Source organism: Gloeophyllum trabeum (genome assembly GCF_000344685.1).
Source record: "Gloeophyllum trabeum ATCC 11539 unplaced genomic scaffold GLOTRscaffold_00004, whole genome shotgun sequence".
NCBI lineage: Eukaryota > Fungi > Basidiomycota > Agaricomycetes > Gloeophyllales > Gloeophyllaceae > Gloeophyllum > Gloeophyllum trabeum.
The window spans coordinates 1,479,023-1,498,918 of NW_006920413.1; the positions used below are offsets into that span (position 1 = coordinate 1,479,023).

At 54.2% G+C, this 19,896-nt stretch overlaps 6 protein-coding genes across 6 annotated transcripts; 3 read left to right on the forward strand and 3 right to left on the reverse strand.

The window, feature by feature from the left end:
- Positions 1-690: 690 nt before the first annotated feature.
- On the forward strand, positions 691-3,156 carry GLOTRDRAFT_110493 (glycoside hydrolase/deacetylase). The gene is made up of 13 exons (XM_007866196.1): positions 691-810; positions 859-904; positions 957-1,041; positions 1,105-1,165; positions 1,226-1,250; positions 1,306-1,471; positions 1,536-1,557; positions 1,619-1,747; positions 1,807-1,833; positions 1,887-2,027; positions 2,098-2,496; positions 2,560-2,991; positions 3,048-3,156. Exons 1-11 carry the CDS (start codon positions 755-757, stop codon positions 2,252-2,254), a joined length of 915 nt encoding a protein of 304 aa, XP_007864387.1. The 5' UTR covers positions 691-754; the 3' UTR covers positions 2,255-2,496; positions 2,560-2,991; positions 3,048-3,156.
- GLOTRDRAFT_39237 (DUF1168-domain-containing protein) lies at positions 2,590-3,380 on the reverse strand (the record flags this gene model as incomplete). Its single annotated transcript, XM_007865806.1, has 2 exons — positions 2,590-2,991; positions 3,048-3,380. The coding sequence occupies 2 exons, from the start codon at positions 3,378-3,380 to the stop codon at positions 2,590-2,592; spliced, it is 735 nt and encodes a 244-aa protein (XP_007863997.1).
- A 119-nt stretch (positions 3,381-3,499) lies between these two features.
- Positions 3,500-5,039, forward strand: GLOTRDRAFT_38096 (uncharacterized protein; the record flags this gene model as incomplete). Its single annotated transcript, XM_007865731.1, has 7 exons — positions 3,500-3,773; positions 3,829-3,921; positions 3,978-4,208; positions 4,266-4,354; positions 4,416-4,635; positions 4,690-4,776; positions 4,837-5,039. The coding sequence occupies 7 exons, from the start codon at positions 3,500-3,502 to the stop codon at positions 5,037-5,039; spliced, it is 1,197 nt and encodes a 398-aa protein (XP_007863922.1).
- Positions 5,040-5,101: 62 nt separating this feature from the next.
- On the reverse strand, positions 5,102-6,484 carry GLOTRDRAFT_127626 (TGF beta-inducible nuclear protein 1; the record flags this gene model as incomplete). Its single annotated transcript, XM_007866197.1, has 6 exons — positions 5,102-5,121; positions 5,348-5,566; positions 5,628-6,112; positions 6,168-6,229; positions 6,287-6,292; positions 6,476-6,484. The coding sequence occupies 6 exons, from the start codon at positions 6,482-6,484 to the stop codon at positions 5,102-5,104; spliced, it is 801 nt and encodes a 266-aa protein (XP_007864388.1).
- On the forward strand, positions 6,458-7,602 carry GLOTRDRAFT_99316 (Yip1-domain-containing protein). Its single transcript, XM_007866198.1, has 4 exons — positions 6,458-6,822; positions 6,877-7,022; positions 7,071-7,252; positions 7,306-7,602. The coding sequence occupies exons 1-4, from the start codon at positions 6,555-6,557 to the stop codon at positions 7,490-7,492; spliced, it is 783 nt and encodes a 260-aa protein (XP_007864389.1). The 5' UTR covers positions 6,458-6,554; the 3' UTR covers positions 7,493-7,602.
- A 6-nt stretch (positions 7,603-7,608) lies between these two features.
- On the reverse strand, positions 7,609-18,071 carry GLOTRDRAFT_137631 (uncharacterized protein; the record flags this gene model as incomplete). The annotated part of the gene is made up of 15 exons (XM_007866199.1): positions 7,609-9,097; positions 9,148-10,737; positions 10,785-11,125; positions 11,176-13,815; positions 13,871-14,086; positions 14,138-14,235; positions 14,293-14,432; positions 14,492-14,702; positions 14,753-15,133; positions 15,187-15,399; positions 15,451-15,564; positions 15,616-15,808; positions 15,874-16,047; positions 16,095-17,280; positions 17,335-18,071. The coding sequence occupies 15 exons, from the start codon at positions 18,069-18,071 to the stop codon at positions 7,705-7,707; spliced, it is 9,627 nt and encodes a 3,208-aa protein (XP_007864390.1). The 3' UTR covers positions 7,609-7,704.
- Between the last annotated feature and the right edge of the window lie 1,825 nt (positions 18,072-19,896).

Below are 19,896 nucleotides of genomic sequence, written 5' to 3' on the forward strand. Positions count from 1 at the left end.
GCGTCAATTAACGCACGAATTAGGTATATTTACCGGGAAATCAACCGTCAAATAGATCATTTCGGTATGCTACCACTTATCCCATTCCAGCGGCGTGTCATCCATAACCGCATCATCCGACACATCTCTATCGCTGTCCACGGTCTCTATGGAGGGGCCCTGTGGAGTGTCAGAGAGGACATCGTGCAGGCGCGACAAAAAAAGGCCACTAGAAATTGGCCGAAGCTTTTAGTTACCGGTCGGGCAGCCACAGGCCTGCTATAGCTATACCGACACATTTCTCAATGAAGTACATATAGCGTATGGGTAGTCTAATGTAAGAGCGTACAGACATAACTGCAGTAGGCACAGGGAGGCGCTAGGGATACAGACAGGACAAGGGGACCTCTTCTCCGAGGTTTACCCTATTTCACCCTGATTCACCGGGTGAATCTCAGGTTCGCCACAACCTCTGGTTAATTTACGGTGAATTACAGCCTGTTAATTAACTCGGTTAATTACCGCCGCCTATTACCCCGTACACTAGATCGCATGGATGACTTTGGCAGAGCACGCCGCAGCAACGACCTGCCAACGTTACGCGCAGGAATAGCCACCCGATCTAGATCGGGCTACCGGAGGTGGCGGTGCACTGCGGGAGGCCACACTGCGTTTGCCACAGATAGCTGCCTTTATTCCCCGGAATTCACCCGGCAATGCGTTCCCCCATCCCCAGATAAGCTCGCCTTTCACGTTCCCTCTCGTTATTGCAAACATGCCCCGCACCGTCCTCGTTGGTTTCGGCGTCGACGTCGACGCTGTGGCCGGATGGTATGCTTCCAACGCTCAGACTGCCTGTCATCTCTGAGCCCCCTGCAGGCTCGGGTCCTATGGCGGCCAAGACTCGCCGAGCGACGTCTCCAGGGTTCGTCTCTCATCGCTTTCACTTGCACACACACGTAACCTCGCTGCGCCAGGGCATCTACGCCGGCGAAGTAGGCGTCCCCCGCCTCCTCAAGCTCTTTGCAAAGTACAACATCAAGACCACCTGGTTCATCCCTGGTGCGCAACTCCTCACACTCCCGCTCTTCCGTTCATCCAATCGCAGGTCTCTGGAAATGCTAGGACATAGCCTGGAAACCTTTCCCGAGCAAATGGCCGCCGTGCGCGACGCTGGCCACGAAATGTCAGTCCCCCCTCCGCAGCCATCCCCCGTCGCCGTCTGAAATACCCCGACTGCGCACAGCGGGCTCCACGGGTACTCTCACGAAGTCCGTCCCCCACACCCACACGCCCTTCACACCTAACAATACCCCTTCACCCCAGAACCCCGTATCGATGACGATCGACCAGCAGCGCGACATCCTCGACCACACGCACGCCCTGCTCACCGCCTTCAACCACGGCGTCCCGCCCAGGGGGAGCGTCGCGCCGTGGTGGGAGACGAGCAGGGAGGGCACCGAGTTGTTGCTGGAGAAGGGGATCGAGTATGGTTCGTGGCCCCTCCCTGCCGTGCCCCCTCCATTCTCGCGCCAAACTGACGTGGGTTGGCGCAGATCATTCGAATATGGCGCACGAGTACGCGTTCCCCCCCCCTCCCCCCTTCTGCTGCGGTGGCGATGCTGAATGGACCGTGCAGCTCGCAGGCGTACTACCTCCGCGACGAGGACACCTGGACCAAGATCGACTACAACGCGCGCGCGCACACCTGGATGAAGCCCCTCCAGCGCGGGAACGAGACCGGCGTCGTCGAGATCCCGGGCAACTGGTGCGCACCCTGCCTCCGCCCCTCTCGCACCTGCTCAACCCCCCCCCCCCCATCCTCAGGTACCTAGATGACTTGCCGCCCATGATGTACGCGCCCTTGACCTGCTCTGTCTGATTCTCGCTGTGACCCCGGGGCGCAGGTTCATCAAGTCCGCGCCCAACTCGCACGGCTGGGTCAACACGCGCGACGTCGAGGACCTCTGGAAGGACTATTTCTCGTACCTCTACCGCGAGGAGGAGAATTTTATATTCCCGATCACGATCCACCCGGACGTCAGCGGGTGAGCGTCTCCCCCCTCCCTCCTTCCTCCCCTTCCCTCCCCCTCCGAGACTCACCGGCCGACCACGCAGCCGCCCGCACGTCCTGATGATGCTCGAGCGCTTCATCGAGTGGGTCAACACGCACGCCGACGTGCGCTGGGTCAAGATGCACGAGATGGCGGACGAGTTCCGCGCGCGCGTCAAGCCCGCCGCGGGGGCGAGGATGCCGAGGGGGGTGGAGGCGTAAGGGGCGTAAGGGGCGGAAGGAGAAGTGTGAGATTGTTTGTATTGGCAGGGTTGTATGTAGGGACGAAAGTGTTTGATCAGAGTCTGAAGCGGCGCATCTCCGGGGGTGGTGTTCTATCTCTCGGTTACATGATAGTGTGTACGATACATTCGCCGGTCGCTCGGGATGCTCACCAGACCTTTGTGCGAGGTGAATCCGAGGATGGGCTTGCCCTGAGATCGGCTGGAGGAAAGGACGCTTTGCTGCACAGAAGGGACTATCAGCATCATCGGCGTTCAGGGTAGAGGCTACTGTATCATGCTCACCAGCATCAATAGCCGAGATGGGGGCCACTACTAGTCCTCTTCGATGATGGTAATTTTATGACCCTCCGTGACGGGCACAGGCGCCGGAGCCTCCTCCTTCCCCTCCTGCTCCCCGCCCTCCGGCTGCGGTCCAGCCTCCTCGTCACCCTCCCCGACCTCCCCGCCCTCCTCGTCGCTATCATCTTCTCCCGGTCTCTTAAACACCAATTCCTTTCCGCCGAGCAGCCTCCGCTTCTTGAGCGGCGCGCCGTCGTCGTCCCGCGTCCTCGCAGCGCCCTGCGAGTCGTCCCCCTGCGCGTCCTTGTCGGCCGAGTGCTTGGCCTTTGCTTTCTCCTTCTTCTTCAGCCGCTTCGCGCGGTTCTTGGCCGTCTTCGCCTCCGCCTGCTCCTCCCACTCGCGTTTCCTGCGCTCAAACTCCGCCGTCTCTTGCTCCTACACACCAGCTCAGTCCCAAGCCCCGAGTAGCCCCGCAGCGATGATCCCCTCACCTTGCGATTCTGCTCCTCCATCATCTTGAGCCGCTCGTACTCGCGCCGCCGCGCGGCCTTGTAGACGTGGAACTCGCCGCTGCCCGCGCCGGCGCTGCTCCCCTGCACGTTCTTCATCATCTCGCGCGCCGGCCGGATCGTCTTCTCCTTCGGCGGCGGCGGGATGTACGCGGGCTTGGCCGGGTCCTTGAGCAGCTTCTCGAGCTGCGTGCGCTGGCGGTCCAGCGGGGTCTGCGCATGCCGCGGCGCGGTGGAGGAGGACGGGCCGGGCGAGGGCGAGGGCGAGGGCGACGCGCCTTTGGGGAGCGGCGACGGCGACGCGGCGGGGGTCATGGCGGTGGATGCTGAAAGGACTCTCGCAGAGGTGGGATGCGTTTGGCCACGAGTACCATAATAGGAAGGAAGCACACCAAATACGGACATCCTCCTCTTTTCCTCCCGTCTCCTGCAACATGGACTCGGACAACGAAACGATTTCCCTTCACTCAGACACAGGCTCTGCGCAGGATAGCGAAATAGAGGCCCTGACTTTGCTGGGCGGGACTCTAATCCAGCGCATCCTCGACCGCAGGCCGTACCATGAGATCGAGGCCCTGATTGACTCTGGCGCGCCGCTGTGGTACCAAGACGAGGAGGAAGGAACGAGTGCGCTGCATGCAGCAGCGTACACCGAGAACGAACATTGGATCCGTGCGCTGATCGAGAACGGCGCGACTTGGAATCTCGGTGTGTGCGCCACTGCTGCTTTGTGCCGCGGGCAGGGATTGATTCCTTTTCAAAGTCGATAAACTGGGCAATACGGCTGGCGACATTGCCCTGTCCTTCAATAACGCTGCGTGCTACGAGCTCATCCGTGACGCCGGCATTCGCTCAGGTACTTGATCGCCGACTTCTGCCCCTTCTCGCAGATAAAATCCATACGCCTCCTAGAACTCCTCCTCGCGCACCTGTCATCCAACTCTTCGCTCGAGAGCTCGGGATCCACGCTCCTGTTGAAAGCTGCCGACTCTTCGGCCACCGGGTCTACATCCGCGTTCCTCGCATCGCCGCTAGAATTCAAGACCGACGAGCATGGCCAGGAAATATGTATAGTCACCGTTGAGAAGGAAGATGGCGGAATGGAGGAGGTCGGGGTCATGATGGGGTGGGAGACGCCGATCAGTAAGTGCCCCCTTCCCATGCTCGCACAACACGCGAGGGCTGATGAGAGGTAGCAAGTGCACGAAACCGTGGAACGCTTATGCCGTGACCACCCAAAGCTGGATAGCGGCCTTTGCATCCTGAACGTCGGATTTGGGCTGGGTATAGTACGTGCTCTTTGTATCATGACGTGAACCAGCCTCTGATGTAGGCGTTGCCTCCTCGCAGATCGACGACCTCTTCCAATCCCTCCCGACACAGCCTGCCCAGCATGTCATCATCGAACCGCATCCCTCCGTCATCGCACACATGAAAGCGAAAGGGTGGGTCGCGAAACCAGGAGTCCGTGTCCTCGAAGGAACGTGGCAAGATAAGCTAGAAGAAATCATCAGTGCAGGCGAAAAATTTGATGTGGTCTATACAGATACCTTCAGCGAAGACTATGCTGGTAAGAAAATATCTGATTTCTGCTTGAGAATGACGATCGCGATGATGTCCCCAGAACTCCATAAATTCTTCAAAGCCCTCCCTTCCCTCCTCGCAGACAAACATTCCCGTTTTAGCTTCTTCAACGGGCTAGGAGCAACGAGTGCGTCCTTAGATCAGTGCACCCGGTTTGCGGCACAACTTACCCTCCTTTGTACCACAGATCCGACCATCTACGATACGTACACTCACGTCTCCTCGCTGCACCTATCTCAAGTTGGTCTGAGCATCCCAGACGAGGCTTGGTACGATGTAGATTTGTATGACGGTCATGACCAGGAGAAGTGGGGAAAGACGAGGAAATACTGGAGCGAGAAAGTGAGGTTCTACCGGGGCTGTATAGCAAGGCTGGCCGGTAAACCATGAAAAGACCAACGAGTCCATCGACATAGTTCTGTCGCCTGGTGGTGGCAACCGAGGGTGGCTCCTCATGCAAAGATATTATCGACTATCTACTAGATAACAGCGTGGGTTCTACATGAGTTACTACCGATGATGCATGCATGCCATGTGGAGTCAGAACGAGTAAGTGCGGCCATGGTGTGGCGACGGTGAGACTAATGATACAAACCCGAGTGACGGAGATCCCGAACCACGGAACAGAGAATACCGAATCAAACCACTGCAGCGGATGGTCAGTGACAAAAAAATTGTAAGATCGCAAGTCAACATACGGAGGACAGCATTGATACAGCCGTCGTTCTCTGGATTGTTTGTGATCTGCGCATACTTCCCAAATACCACCTTGCCGCCCGTGGTCACCATACCCAGCTCCGACACGTTCACCTCGATAACCGTGCCTTTTGTTAGAACGCCGAGTTGGGTATACATTGGTGACTGGGGATTCTTTTTGACTCCAAGGATCTGCAGTTGGAAAGTAGCTTTGAGGTCGGCTGCAAGCGGGCAACGAGTGTGAATAATTGTACACGGGGAAGGGCAGCACGAGCGACGTACGATGTGTAACATTGGCCTTCTTGTACCGCAGGGCCATCGGTCTGATGAACCTCTCCATCTTCACGGGTTTCCTCGTGAAGCCCTCGCCCACGAACGTCGCCTTCGTCACCATCCGCTTCCAGCTCTTCCCCTTGCTCTTCCCCGTCTTCACGACCTTGAACATCTCGTCCTCGGCAATGCCGCGCACCTTCGGCAGCGGCACCGCGTACTTCGCCGCCTTGTCCTTCCGCTTCTGCTTGATCGCGGTGGAAAGAGCCTTGGCGTCGGCCTGCTTCTCGCGGTCGAGGAGGTACGTGGGGAGGGCGTCGGTGGGTGCGGAGGAGGTTGTGGGGGTTTTCGTGGCGCGGGCGTCGTGCGCCTTGAGGGTCTTGCGCATGGAGACCTTTTCAGCGTGTCGTCTGGCATGGAGCAGTTTGGCCTTCAGACCGAACATCTTCTGGGCCACGGAAGAGGAGTGGTGAGCTGCACGGGCCTCACGCTTCCGCCTAACAACCTATCAGCAACCTGATAGAGGCTGAGCGAGCGATGGAAAATACCCACTTCCGCTCGTAGTAGTCTAACCGTCGCCCATGGCGTTTGATGTGCTCTTCGATATACTCGTTCTGTTTCACCGGTTGTCAACACCGAGGTATTCTCATCCAACGCCTTGTGAAGCTTACCTGGGGCTATATAACGAAAATGTCGTCAATAAAATGTGCAAATACAAGTGTGCTGAGAGCTTACCATGGCGGTCCGATTGGGAGAACGAAAGAAGGAAAGGACAAACAGAGGAAAACAACGCCTGCAATGATGTACACGTCCGCCACGACACGGTCACGTCCCTGTGCAGGCTGTTGGGCGCAGCATACAAAGCCCATTCTCTATCTCTCGTTTCGGCTCTAGCGGTGTGTGGATATGTGGCAAGACAGCGGTCCTTACGGCGCCTCCATGGCAGCAAACTCGCAATATGGCTATGGCCAACCTCAGCCTGTGCAGGGCGCCCAGCCAGGTTTACAGTTCTACTCCCCGGCGCCGGGAGATACTAGTGGCTTCTATAGCACACGATCTAGTTTGGAAGGCCATGTCGGTGCGCAGGGATCCATCTCGGGGCAGGGAGGCGTAGGTCCGGGGTATGGGGGGAACATACAGCCCGCCGGGGGATGGTGGACGGCGTTCGGGACCGGTGGATTCGAAGGAGAACCACCCCTACTAGAAGGTATGTATTGTTCTGAAGTATGCTGTATGGCAGCACCACTGACTAACTTTCCAGAGCTCGGTATCAACTTTGAGCATATATGGGCCAAGTCCTTGACTGTCCTCAATCCATTCCGAAGAGTGGACGAACACATTATGGATGACGCAGACTTGGCCGGTCCGCTGCTCTTCTTCTTTTGTTTTGGGACGTTCCTACTATTCGTATGTGCGGCTTTCAACGTGTCGAATCTCGTCTGACGAGGGACATAGTCTGGGAAGCCCCAGTTTGGATACATTTACGGCGTGGGCCTGTTGGGTTCCATATCGATATGGATTCTCCTCAACCTCATGTCCGAACCTGGAATTGATGCATATCGTGTAGCGTCGGTTCTCGGTTACTGTCTGTTACCCATGGTGGGGGTGGGTGCTTTGAGTGTGATGGTTACGCTAGAGTAAGCTCCATGTCTATATGGCCAAGATATGAAACTTATCAGTCTGTTTCCAGCGGCTTCGTGGGGTACCTTCTATCGATGCTGTCTGTCTTATGGTGCACATACGCGGCATCAGGTATTTTCGTGGCCGTATTGCGGATGTCCGACCAACGGCTGCTAGTTGCATACCCTATCGGACTTCTGTACGGTTGCTTTGCTTTGCTGAGTGTTTTTACAGTAGGACGGAGCAATTCTGCATGAGGCCACCTTCTCCATGTGCCAAAAATTGATTATCCTGACGAACTCTGTACTATCTATCGTTAAATCCACGCAGGCTTCAAGCTATTCGCGTAAGGAAGGCTCATACATGCAGGTGAAGAGTCACCTGTGATCCCCTAACCCGGTGCAATTACCCTTGCTATTTACGAATTATACTATGTAGGATATATGGTACAGCGTCCAATATAGATACACTACGTCTTGCTGCTGAGATCGCTCTTCACCCTCAGTTGCTTACTATACAGTTGTAATAACGCCCGCATAATTTCTTCTAGTGGCGTGGTCGCGTATTCATGGACATATTGAGGCAAAGAATCTTCGAGGTTGAATCCAGATTTCTTCATGAAGAATGGGTGCATGACGTCCGGCGTTGCTTCACCAAGTTGACGCATGGTCAGCCGTTCTATTTGTCGGTTCTGGGGTCGGAAAATCAGACCCTTGTCTTGTGTAGAGGCGAGAGATGCCGGCACGGTTGGGGTTTTGGAAGGGTTATTCGCGAAATCCCTTGCGATAGGATCTTGCGATGGCAATGCCGGATTGTGAGACGCAGGAAATGAACCGGCATGCGAAACGGATCTGCTATGAGTGAACGTGCTAGCCCTCACGTTAGGAGGTCTTCCGGGTTGAGAAGAGTCAGCTGGTCCTGGCGGCGGCTTGTAGAGAGGGGCATCCAGAGTGTCAAGGGAGAATGATTGTTCCCCAGCCTTCCTACGGAGCGAAGATGCTGATGTGGCTTGCAATTTCGTGGAATGCCCGTCACCCGACGCTTGAACTTGCTCCATTTCTCGGGCAAAGTTCTTGCGCAGGATCGTGAGCCAAGCATAAAGAGACATGTTCAGTGTTATGTAGATGTCTTCTCTCTTCATATCAGTCTCCCTGAGGAAGTGGCTGTGGAAGTTATATGCAAGTACCCGAATCCGGTCTTCGACGGCCTCCGTGCTGTCCATCGACATCTTCATGGAAGGAAGTCCGAAAATAATGGCCTCGGATGCATCTTTCGTAAGGGCATCAAGCCAATACTTGGCGTTGTCCGAAGTAGTCTTCATTGCGAGTGATGTGTTAAGCTGATGGAATCTTGCAACCGATATACCAGCAAATTCAAGATGTAGGTCCCGGTGAGCTGTGAGGCCGTCAGGATCAACATGGCGGTCGAGGCGCGCCTGGACATCGCGACCCACGAGCTGAGCCATCTCGACGTCACGGACTGTACGAGGGAAAACAGTAAGACGGAGGAGGTCTAAATGCAAGCTCATATGCTGCCTTATGACATATGATACACGGGATTCTGGCTCCGTCAGACGCGTCCGTGCAGATTGAATCATGGCACTGGCGACAGCAGACAGGGGATTATCGGGTTTGGGGGTGCTTGCTACCCGGAAGGCTTTTGATTCGCGACTAGCTCCCTCTCGCTGAGCATCCAGATTGGCCTTAAACTTATTTGCATACATGATCAGGCGTGGTATGGTCCCAACGGTGACGACGGCAACCACTTCAGAGCCACTGACTACAAAGGACAATTGTAGCCAATGGTGCTCGGAGGAGGCATGCGACCAGTCGTCGAAGATCATAACGTGAAGGGGCTCAGCACTATAAAGACAAAGTCAACATCTTCGCTGTACACATGCGCAGACACGTACTGGTAGTATAGCAGCTGCTGCCTCTCTGATTCTAGTGTAATGTTGAAGGCTCCAGTTGACATAGACAGTTCCAGAAGTCTGTTGCTTTCCGCCTCATGAGCCACCGCATCTTCTCTTCTGCGCATGGTATGGAATGAGAAATCAGGCACGGCTGCCTGGCCTGATAGGTTGCCTGCGAATCGCATGTCTACTTTCATTATGCAAAGAGCCACCTCGGATAAGGCCTCCGTTAACCGCGTCCTGAAAACGACATTGCTAAGATCCATGGTGATGGCACTGATAGACTGCCCGAGATCCATCTCGAGTGTTGTCCGACGAATGCGAATTAGGAGAGCAGTCACAAACCCCTGCTCCACAGTCCCGGGATTCGGGAGAGCTACCAGGCCTTTGGCGGGCGTGCTGGGCGTAGCAAAGTTAGGGTTACCAAAGACTGGGATCCTGTCTAACCAAACAGCTTTGAAGCAGAGAACGTCCTGCAGCCGCGAAAAGTGTACCGCCCCAGAGAATTCCGTGTCGAGTACGAGGGACATCGAGTTAACAGGCTTGCCTTCTCCATTGTCAGTCTTACCGAAGGTTACGGAGAATCCTAGGTTACGGGCATCGACCCGTACACAGTCGTCGCTCAAAAACCCATGTTTTAGTCCCGCAGTCAAGCCGCCCACACTACCTGTGAACGTGACCCGACGGGCTCCAGGAGAGATGCTCACTATGAAGCCCCCACTATCCCAGTGGAGCCCAGCAATCACGTTGACGTCTGGCTGACAGGTCAATTCCAGTTTTGACTGATCGATACGAAGACTGAGACTGATGTTTAGGCTCGAAACCGCCCGCAATTCCTCGTCGATCCGGCTCTCCAAGGCCTGCGACGCCGACAATTCGGATCTGGACGACTTCGGCGTATCTGGGCCAGATGTGCTGACCTTTCGTAAACGCTCTTCGACGTGTTTGATAACCTCCGTGACGAAAGGTAATAGAGTTGGCCTAAGTGTATTTTGACTCGAGTGGATAGTGCTCTTGAACATCAGAATGGACGGTTCAGCACTCCTGGACCCACTAAGCTTCCTCGACGCAGGCGTTGCTCGGTATTCCGCCCATACGGATAGACCTGGAAGATCCAAGATTTCGGCACTATCAAGAACGGATTCATCCGTGATCTCTCGAATGGCGGGAAATACGGATCGGGTTTTCCTTGCGCGTGTTCCTGAGTTACCGTGAATGCGCACTTGGCCGCTTAAGAAGTTCAGAGACGCAAGGATATTAGAGGTGGGCAGTGCGCTGTAATGTGTCTGATCCGGACGCGTTGATAGACGTGGCATCATATCAGCAGATACGGCGGGGCGTGACCCCACACCAGTAATGCGGTCCACTCTCTCCTTACCATGTCGGTAGACATCAATAAGAGAGAAGATATAATCCGAGATGCCCGAGTCGAGATCCAGAACGAACCCACTAACGTTTGCAGCGACACGCAATTGCCTCATGTTGCCTCGTCTATCCGACCGGACTCGGGCGTTGACATCAGGGTAGACTATCCTGTTCTGTGTCTTGTGGTTCTCACCCCCAAAGTCGCCAGGCACAGCTTGACGGAACCTAGAGGCAATAAGACGGAGACTTGTCTTGACTGTAAAACCGCCTACCTTTCCACGAACTGAAAGGAAAAACGTTTCATAGCTGCCGAACCGCTCGCCCCGCGGTGGGCATCGAAAGTGATGGACTTGACCGAAAACAAGAAAGCTCGCACAGCCTTGGTGTCCCGTCTGAATAATGGAGGTTGCAACTCTTGTTCTAATGTAAGCGGGAACGCGACACCAATGTTCTTGATACTCAATTCCAAGTTACTCTTGTCAAGCCACGATGAACTATCATCGGACGTTTTCTCAGAGACACGGACCTCGAGTGACTTCATGATACTTCTTGTCTTCTCCCTAAATTTTGACATCTCAAGGGCTCGTTCTTCCTTCTTCGAAGCCAGCTCAGCCTGGAGGAACATGTCAATGAGGGAAGGCATGAGATACTACATAGCATTACCTGCAAATGGTCGACGAAATCACCGACTTCGCCAATGGAACTAGGTTGCATGACAGCGTGGATCTTGCTAACAAAGACTTGCAATGAACGAGCTTCAGCAAGCGTCTTATACGCGCCTTTGACATCAATGGAGACGAACGCGGATCGGCTGTTCCTGTAAGACGCGGAATATCCCATCGAAGTGCTCCCACGGGGTGCAAAAGACAGCGAAAGATCCGACAATTCCAGGCTCCAGGCATCGCCCACATCGTTATTTAGAGCGCCGTATATGTCTTCGCACTCCAGGTACAAAGTGGACGAGACGCCTTGTAAACCGAACCGGAAGCCTTTCATTCTCAAGAGGCTGTCGAATTTTAGGCGAGGGACAGGTTTCACGTGGGCGCCCGCAGAAGAAGAAGACGGCCTCTTAGCTTTGGAACGAGTTTCCTGAACTAACAAAACTAGATCATCGAAATCTTGCCCGAATTTCTGTTGGATGAACATGAGGGCGTCCCAATGAGAGGGGCGCAAGTTCGCATCGAAGAACGCGATGGATGCCATCACCTGGATCGCTGATCCGTCGTATTCACCCGCCACAGACGCTACAGGAAGCCGAAATTTCACCCTTGTACCGGCGGCACTGTCTCCGGTATTGGTTTTGGAAGATATGCTCAGAAGTTGTGACTTGAGCTGTAACCCGAACGAGTATGACAGCGTTTGCGGGGTCGATTTGGACTTCGCGAAAGCAAAGACATCGGCTATCTCCCAGGAAAGCCAAGTGCCAGGCATCATCTGCAATACGATAGCCAGGGTGCCAAGGCATAGATGGGCTTGGATAGCGGGCTTTTGCGCTGGGGACCGGGACGGGGAAGATAATGCTTGTTTAGATGCACCTTGGAGTTCAGCTAAGAGAGACTGCATAGTCGTTTCAATCCCTGACAAGTAGTCCGCTTTCCATTCCTCAACAAATCGATAGAGCCTCAAGGCGCTGCGAGGAATGCTCAACTGCAGGGCCTCCACTGCAACTACCCCTCGCACCGTCAGCCCCGAATCCAACTCTTGGCGGATAACACCATTGATGCGCCCCTGTTTGAAGGTCAAAGAAGCAAGAGAATCCGAAGCAGAAGCTTTCCTGGTTTCACGAGCTCGAAAGAAGATATCTTTGAAAATGACGGATTGGTTACCAGATAGGGCAGAGTTTCCATGAGTGTCCTGGATCCTGGAGCTGGGGATGAAGTTGTTCGAAATGAGAATAATGCCAGAGGCCCCAGCGTCAAATGTCAAGGTTTCCGCAGCTGCCTGTATCCGGCAACGATCTACGACCATCGTCAAATCGACTACGAAGGCCGGTGGAGTGATTGGGGAGATTTCGCTTGAGACAGGATGGGGACACCGTTTGGAACGATGCTCTTGTCCCGCTTGGTAGTGACGCCAGACCCTAATCGTCTGCTGCGCCAGGTCTAGTATATGAGGCAGGAGATACGCCTCCGCGTTTCCAACAGTGAAAGCGATGCCGAGATGCTTTACGTCTTGTCGGCGGTGTTCGAGAGATGCTGCCACGAGAGATTTGGTAGAACGGGATGCATGCGCTGCAGATATGACCGATGGTCGGAGGCTGACGCTCGTAACTATAGCGCCCAGGGTGAAGGTGTTGGACGATGTGCGAGATTCATTGAATAAATAAGTCTTTACTTCTCCCAGCTCTAAGTCCAACGAGACGACGCTGAAGGCGGGGCCATCCACATCAGAGGACCGTGGACTTGCAGCGTTCAAGAGATCCTCTAATCTCAGGCCCTCCGTCTGGCCACTGGAGTCTGGATCTGCCGCATAGGCGGAGACTTGCCTCTGAAGCAGAGGCAGCCACTCAGAGGGTCGGACGTCCGACTGCTGATCCAGGTGGCCGTGAGTGAATGTAATGCGCTCCATTGTATCCAGCTCACGCAAAGATCGGCGTAGGTGTAACAGAGCCTTGAATGTCGGACTCGTTCGTATCTGCTGTGGACACCCGGCCTGGACGAGAAAGGACGGCTGAATCGTCGATAGTGGATCAACCATGGCCTTCTTCTCGGCGACGTGGAGAATCTGCCGCACTAAGCGTCTTGAAACACCTTCAGATTGTTGCCCTATCCGAGATAAATCGCGTTGCAGAGATTGTATACAAGGGACGATAACCAAAGCGGAGGCGCCGACGACGCTGGGGGAGGCATGCTCCACGGTGATTGACGAGGATTGGGCAGATATGCTGACCTGGACCTCTGTCCATCGAAACGTAGTCGATGACAAGCGGATGTCACACAGAGGGAAGAATTGGTGGGCTGTCTCATGTGAACGAACTTGACGAGGTTCTACCACGCCAAGGGCAGCAGACAGCCCTTGAATCGTGCACACCAGATTCTGCTTGAACGGAAGTTCCTGGAACTTGGCGACTATGGAACCCATGAGAGACAATTGCTGGAACTTCATATCCAGTAATGTGATACCACGATCCTTTCTTGAGCTGGAGGCGCTCACATTAGCGCTTGGGACAGTATGCATGAAGCGGAGGCGAGCCGAGGGTATACATAGATCGACCACGGTATGTTGCCCTTTGAGCCGAGTATCGGAGATGGAACGTACGTATCTTGAAATTACAGAGTCAATGTAGAGTTCAGGGCTAAGTCGCTAATAGGACGATCGATCAGTCCGTCAGCTGCACGTTTGATCGCACTTCACTTACACTGAGTGTTACCTCCGAAAAGAGTGCACCCACGCAAGAGGCAACCAAAGGTGTGAGACGAATATCCACGCCATGCTGACTGGTTATGCGGAATACAGTCGTATCACGCCCAAATGACAGTTCTTCACGCAGCATAAAGCAGTCAACTGGGGACTTTTCTGCGGCACCAATCGGAGGTGCATTATCCCTATGGCCAGCTACGGACGACCAGCGGTCCTACACAAAATTCAGTGTGACCTCCGAAAAGAGAAAACATTCGGTACCAACTCGGACCAGCAGGAACGGTGAATCATCCCAATGCCAGAGACTACTGATCAGTTGAGCGTCGTAGCGGTCAGCAACCTTCGTATGGTCCGAAAAGCCCTCTTGAGTAGAATGTAAATATGACGAACACAATCAATTGACGGAGTCGGAATGCATACCATCACGCAGCTCATAAACATCGCTCTCAGAGTCATCCGCGTATTCTGTTAGGTCAGCATCATCCGATTCATCGCCACTCGCGATACTCCCATCATCTTCAAAGTTTCTGAAAGTCATAGGTGTCGCAGGCCGGGATTTCCTAATTATCCTGTAAGAAAGAGACTCGTAGGAATATCGACAGCAGCAGATGATACTAACGCTAGTCTTGCATCTCTAATTGCCTCTGAGATGACCTCTTCACTCTCGGATTCCGATATCGGCCCATCTGACGTCGAAAAGTGTCGGGACAATGGGGGGATTGCTTCCCTGTCTTTCACTCGGGTACCAAGGCGCCTTCGGCGTCGTGGATTATCTGCTGCTGGTACCTGAGGGTAAGGTAAATAAAGGCCGGCCTTGGATGACCCCCGGGCTGTCAAAGACGTCAAAATTATTTCAATTCTGAAGGCCTTTATGCCTTACATCTGCGCATATCCGCAACAAGCGCCTCTGGGCCTCGAGCGTACAGCACTTTCGCTCGACCAGTGAGAGCATCCTGCTTCGAAACAAATTCTGCTTGCGCTCGGGCAGACTCACGCCAGCCATCTGGTCGAGAGTACATATCCATGTTGATATCGAACGTGAGGGTCGTAGCTGCTAACCAGCACCTGTCAACGGAACCGAAGGACTTGAAAGCTTTCAAGGTAACCTCTGGAAATCGGATAGCAGTGGCCTTGCGGTGTAAAGTGCCTGCTAGGTCGTTATGATTAATTTGCAACCCGCGAGGGACGCGCACTTCCAACGCGCAGTCGCCGGCTAACCATACCGCTGTGACTGCATCCACAGACACTTTAAGGAACGTGACTAAGACGCGAAATATGTCAGCCGTACAATTGAGTATAAACGAAGTTGCACACCATCTGGGTCACTAGGAACAGCGTATTCGGCAGCGGGGGCGTTCAGTGGGTCCGAGAAATTCAAACCCAAGGCGTCTCCAGCAGCTCCGAGGACCTTTGCTTCGAGAGCTGTTACCAAAGCCCTGACACGACCTACATGTATTTCCCAAATGCAGACGTAAGTGGAAGTCCTAGGTTGGGGGCCGAATAATCGATGCGCCACGATGTCCAAACCTACAAGTCATTACATCAGAGACGCTGCTGACATCATATTCGAAGACGTACCATCGATGCAGAACATGGGATTCGGATGTTGGTGACTGACCGATACAAAGGAATCGGCTTCTGTCCAGTCCTCCCTAACACTTCCTGTCACGAGATCAATATTAAGGGACATCTCTGCATATCACAAATAAGTCTCGATGGTCCAAGAAAATGAAGTTGTATTACCCATAAAATAGTCATGCGTCCGCAATTGGACTTGAAGGGTTGGAATAGTCAATACAACACAGGATCCAAGCCCTCCGCCCGTCCCCCCGCGAGGTGCATCAAAGTCGTAGCGTTCATATCCAGGAAGTCCCGCAGGAGCAACAATGATCCCGCGATCAATCCCGAGCTGCAGCTGCACTTGAAGCATGTTAGACTTGAAACGCGATATTAGTATAAGGACGATATTCACGACCAGTATGACTCCGTGCTTTCACTAACCTTTCCTTCTCGGTACTGCAGTTCAATGGGATCTCCCACTTGGACGCCCTTTTTCCTTTTGTCCAAGTATTCATAAAGGGTTGAGAAATGCGTGAACGTGCCAAAGTAGTTATCCCGGAACACCATGAAATGTCGGACTGTCCACCCAAAGGCCTTCCATACCACATTTTTCGTCTGTCAAATGACTTAGTAAAGCCACGCATTAGTGATACCTTGCTCACTGTGAAGGACAACTTCAGTTGATCCACATTATCAGGCCGAACGTCGCCGTAGTACAGGTATGATGCTTCCAAACGAAGGTAACCGATATGCCCCATATTGCGCAGGTCGAGCTCGTGCAGACCGGAAGCAAAGGCGAGGAAAAGCTGGTGGGACTCGTTGGCTATATGTGCATTCGGAGAAATTTCCACGAGAGACTCGGCGAAGGGGATGTGTAAGGCCCCAGATAGCATCCCTTCCGCAAGATACTCGAACACCGAAGGAGTAGGCTTCGCCGCCTTTAACACCGCTTCCAAGCCATTCTTGTCCGAGTGGGAAATACCAGCCTCTGGCACGGGGTCTGTAGCTACGCAGATCGCGGTTAGACATATGACCGCGTCCTTGGTCGCAGCCAGGCCAGGCGACACAGATGTGTGCAACCCGCAAGACGACGTGTAAATCAAGAAGTCGATCAAGCCCTGGAAGTCGTCCGGGGTAACAGGCCGCTCCTCCAAGTGGCTGGGCCGACGTACGGGCGCCGCGCGGACCGGAGACGACAGGTCATCCTTGACGCGAAGCAGGGACCGCCTACCCAGATCCGGGCTTGGAGGTCCGCTAGAGCTCGGCGGGGGAGCCAGCAGCCACTGTACCAGGCCTTGCATGATCCCGGCGAACGTCTTTCGCAGATCGCAATTGTCGGTGTCTCCCGGGCGACGAGCGACGCAGTCGGCCATGCCAGTAAGGAGGTAGAAGTAGGAGGGCCCGTCGGTCTTGCGCAGTCTGTGCAGGAGGCGGTGGGTGGCTTTCGAGAGCCAGACGGCGGTTGCGTCCTCAGCACTGCTGGTGCGGAGCACATCGAGGAACATTCCCAGCAACGAACGGGTCGGGATATGTGTCGTTTGCTTCTTAGCGGGTAAACTACTGATGTCAGCTAGAGGTTCCCTCTTGGACGGGGCGCAGCAAAGGCAGTGCAGGTCGTCCAGCCAGGACGCGTGCGAGATGTGGCAGATCGGTGGGGAGGAGTTCTTCTTGGTGCGAGATGTGGTGAGGGCGCTGACGAGCATCGCGCGCACGATGGCGTGCGTCTCGGGGATGAGAGGGGGTTTGTGGGATAGCGTGATGGAGAGGAGGGAGGAGAGGAGGGTCTGGTTGCGGTTGACGCGGTCGGTCTCGAGGATGTGCGTGAGCGCGTGTGAGACGAGGGTGCGTCTGGGTAGAGGGGGTGAGAATGTGAAGCAGTGGATGCAATATGGGGTAACGCACCGGCGATACGGAGGGAGGATTGAATTGTATAGTTCGTCAATTATCTCCGTTTCTTCGTCTACCCCTACGGTGTCCGTTTCCTCCCGAGTTTCCTCGCCTTCCCACTCCAAGTCGGGCTTCTCTAGTTTCATGTTCCGCCCTGCCACAACCGAACATAGATCCCTCAAACTCGGTATACGTTCGGTGGGTGCGCTTGACCCAGGAGACGTTACGTCTCGTCGGCTGCTCGTCGTCCTCTGAAGTCGACTTGCCCTCCGCTTATCCCGGACAGACGATGTAACCTCGGTCAGCTCGTCCTCCCGGTACAACGTGTCCAAGATCCGTTTGAAGCAGTCTCTGACATGATAGACTCTCCTGCTTAGCTCAAGTGTCCCTGCATCCACTACTGGCTTCGGTCTCCGTAGAATAAGCTCTGGTTCAGCAAACACCGCAAGTGGAGGCACCGTCGACTCTTGGTGGTTGGCGGGGCGGTAAACCCGACGATGCGAATAGGTTGTTATCATACGCGGGCCCGTATTGTCAGATACCGGCAAGAAAGCCTCTCCAATGTTGGATAGATGTGTGCATTTCGCTTTAAGAGGGCGTAAGAGACGGTTTACTTTCGTTACGTTTAGCTCAGTGGAGTCGCACTCTCTGGGCATGGACGTGATATGTGTGTCGAAATCAGACGACGCCTCGCAGTCATCGTCATCTAGACGATCACCAGCAAAGACAGAGCCGGGCGAGCTTGGCTCCATGATGTGGGGGTTTCGCAGCGGGAGTCGCACAGAGTTGGATCGTTCGTCGATATTCAAAGTGTGCAGAGCATGTCAACCAGCTGGCGCTCCAGTTTATCCAAGGGGAGAGTGCAAAGTGCAGCTGAATAGTATCGCAGTTGTGAACGCAGCAAGAAACAGACAACGCAGACAAGACCGGAATTGCCACAGTGACATTGATGGTAGGCGCGTGTATCACGTGATGTGGCCCTGTGTGGCCAAACCGATCCTTGCACAAGTTACAGCCACCTCCATGGAGTCGCCAGTTCAAGAATAAAGATATATGAATCCATTCCTTTTTTCTTTTTCCCGTGTCGTATACTACGTGTGCCAACGCGGTTGGTCTACTTGAGTCGCAGATCGTGGTTCTTTCAACTGCTAGGTAAGGCTTCACGGGCACGATGGACGATCTTCGCAGTGAGTCATATGCATGGGGCAGATGTATCGAAGAGCATCCAATCTGGTCGCATTGACTTCGCCCTACTGCATCGCTCGCATGCGCGCTGTCAGGCGCGACTATATGCTCTGTCTACGCGAGAACCTATAGGTAATCTCCGTCTCTGCTCCGTTTATTGTGAGTGACAATGCGAGTGAATTTCTGGTGCACCTCTCAGGGTCTGCTACTACTAACAGCCCCATGATGTCTCGGGGAAATTGGGCGCTGTAGACGACTGTGCGGTGTTACGGCTGTCGATGATAGAAATGGGACTCGCGATCGTGGGTCTCCCTGCACGCCCTGTAGCCCTTACACTCTTCAGTACTTTACCGAAGTTCATCCACTAACGGAGGCATCGGAAAGTGACAGCGACCTTCAACATGTCAAAGAAGATGACTGTAGGGGGGGGAGGGGGGCGATGACTCCTGCGCATCAAGCTTGACACAGAGTACAACTCCTCTCCTAAGAGCATCACCAACGTTGAACCGAGTGAACCGTACCACGTAAGTGAAGGGGGTGTGCAGGGGGTGTGGGTTTGTTTTTCATCGGTGTCTGAATGTTCTAGATGACACATCAACCTGTGGCGCCTGAAGAACTGCTCAACGCTCAATAGATGCTCTGGTAAGTGAATAAAAGGCGTACTCTCGAGTGCCGTATGGTAGTAACGGGTCCTTCTTCCTCTTGGGCCATACTGCGAGCTCGTGAACGGCAAGCGTACAGAAAAACACAGTACGAGATACATGAAACAAACAGGGCTGAATAGGGCGTCTGTGCTTCTCGGACCCTTCCCTTTAGATTCGGACCCGAGCGGCTCCGAGGTCCGCCCTGGCATTACATAGTCATCCAGATTGCTTCGTGGCATTCATGACTCCATGGGAGTGGCCGGCACCGAGAGGCAAACCGTTACCTCCTCAGACTTTTATCATCAGGCCAATACGAGATATGCAGATCATAGGGTAAGTCACGACTTACTCGCATGATCGTTTCCTCCTAGATAGCACGTAACCACTCGGGCCACCTCTCTCGGGTGGCGAAAGGAGCCCAGCAACCGCCGGGACAATGGAAGCCGCTGCTTAGCTAAGCTACCTGCGAGTGAACTCTTCTGGTTCCCGGAGGAGAGTGTGCACAGGTAGAACAAACGCGAGGTATTCCGTGTATAGGGACTTGTATACGGCTGCGAACCTGTGTATAAGGCGTAGACATTGAGAAGGGAACATTCAATCATGCAGAGTGGCCAGCGACTGCAACATAGTCGTACAACCATGTGAGTCGTGTAGTCGTGCATAAGGAAGTGAATCATACGAAAGAAGGGGATACGGCGGTACCGAGGAGGACAAGGCAAGCATTGACTCGCCTCCCTCGATCTCCCTA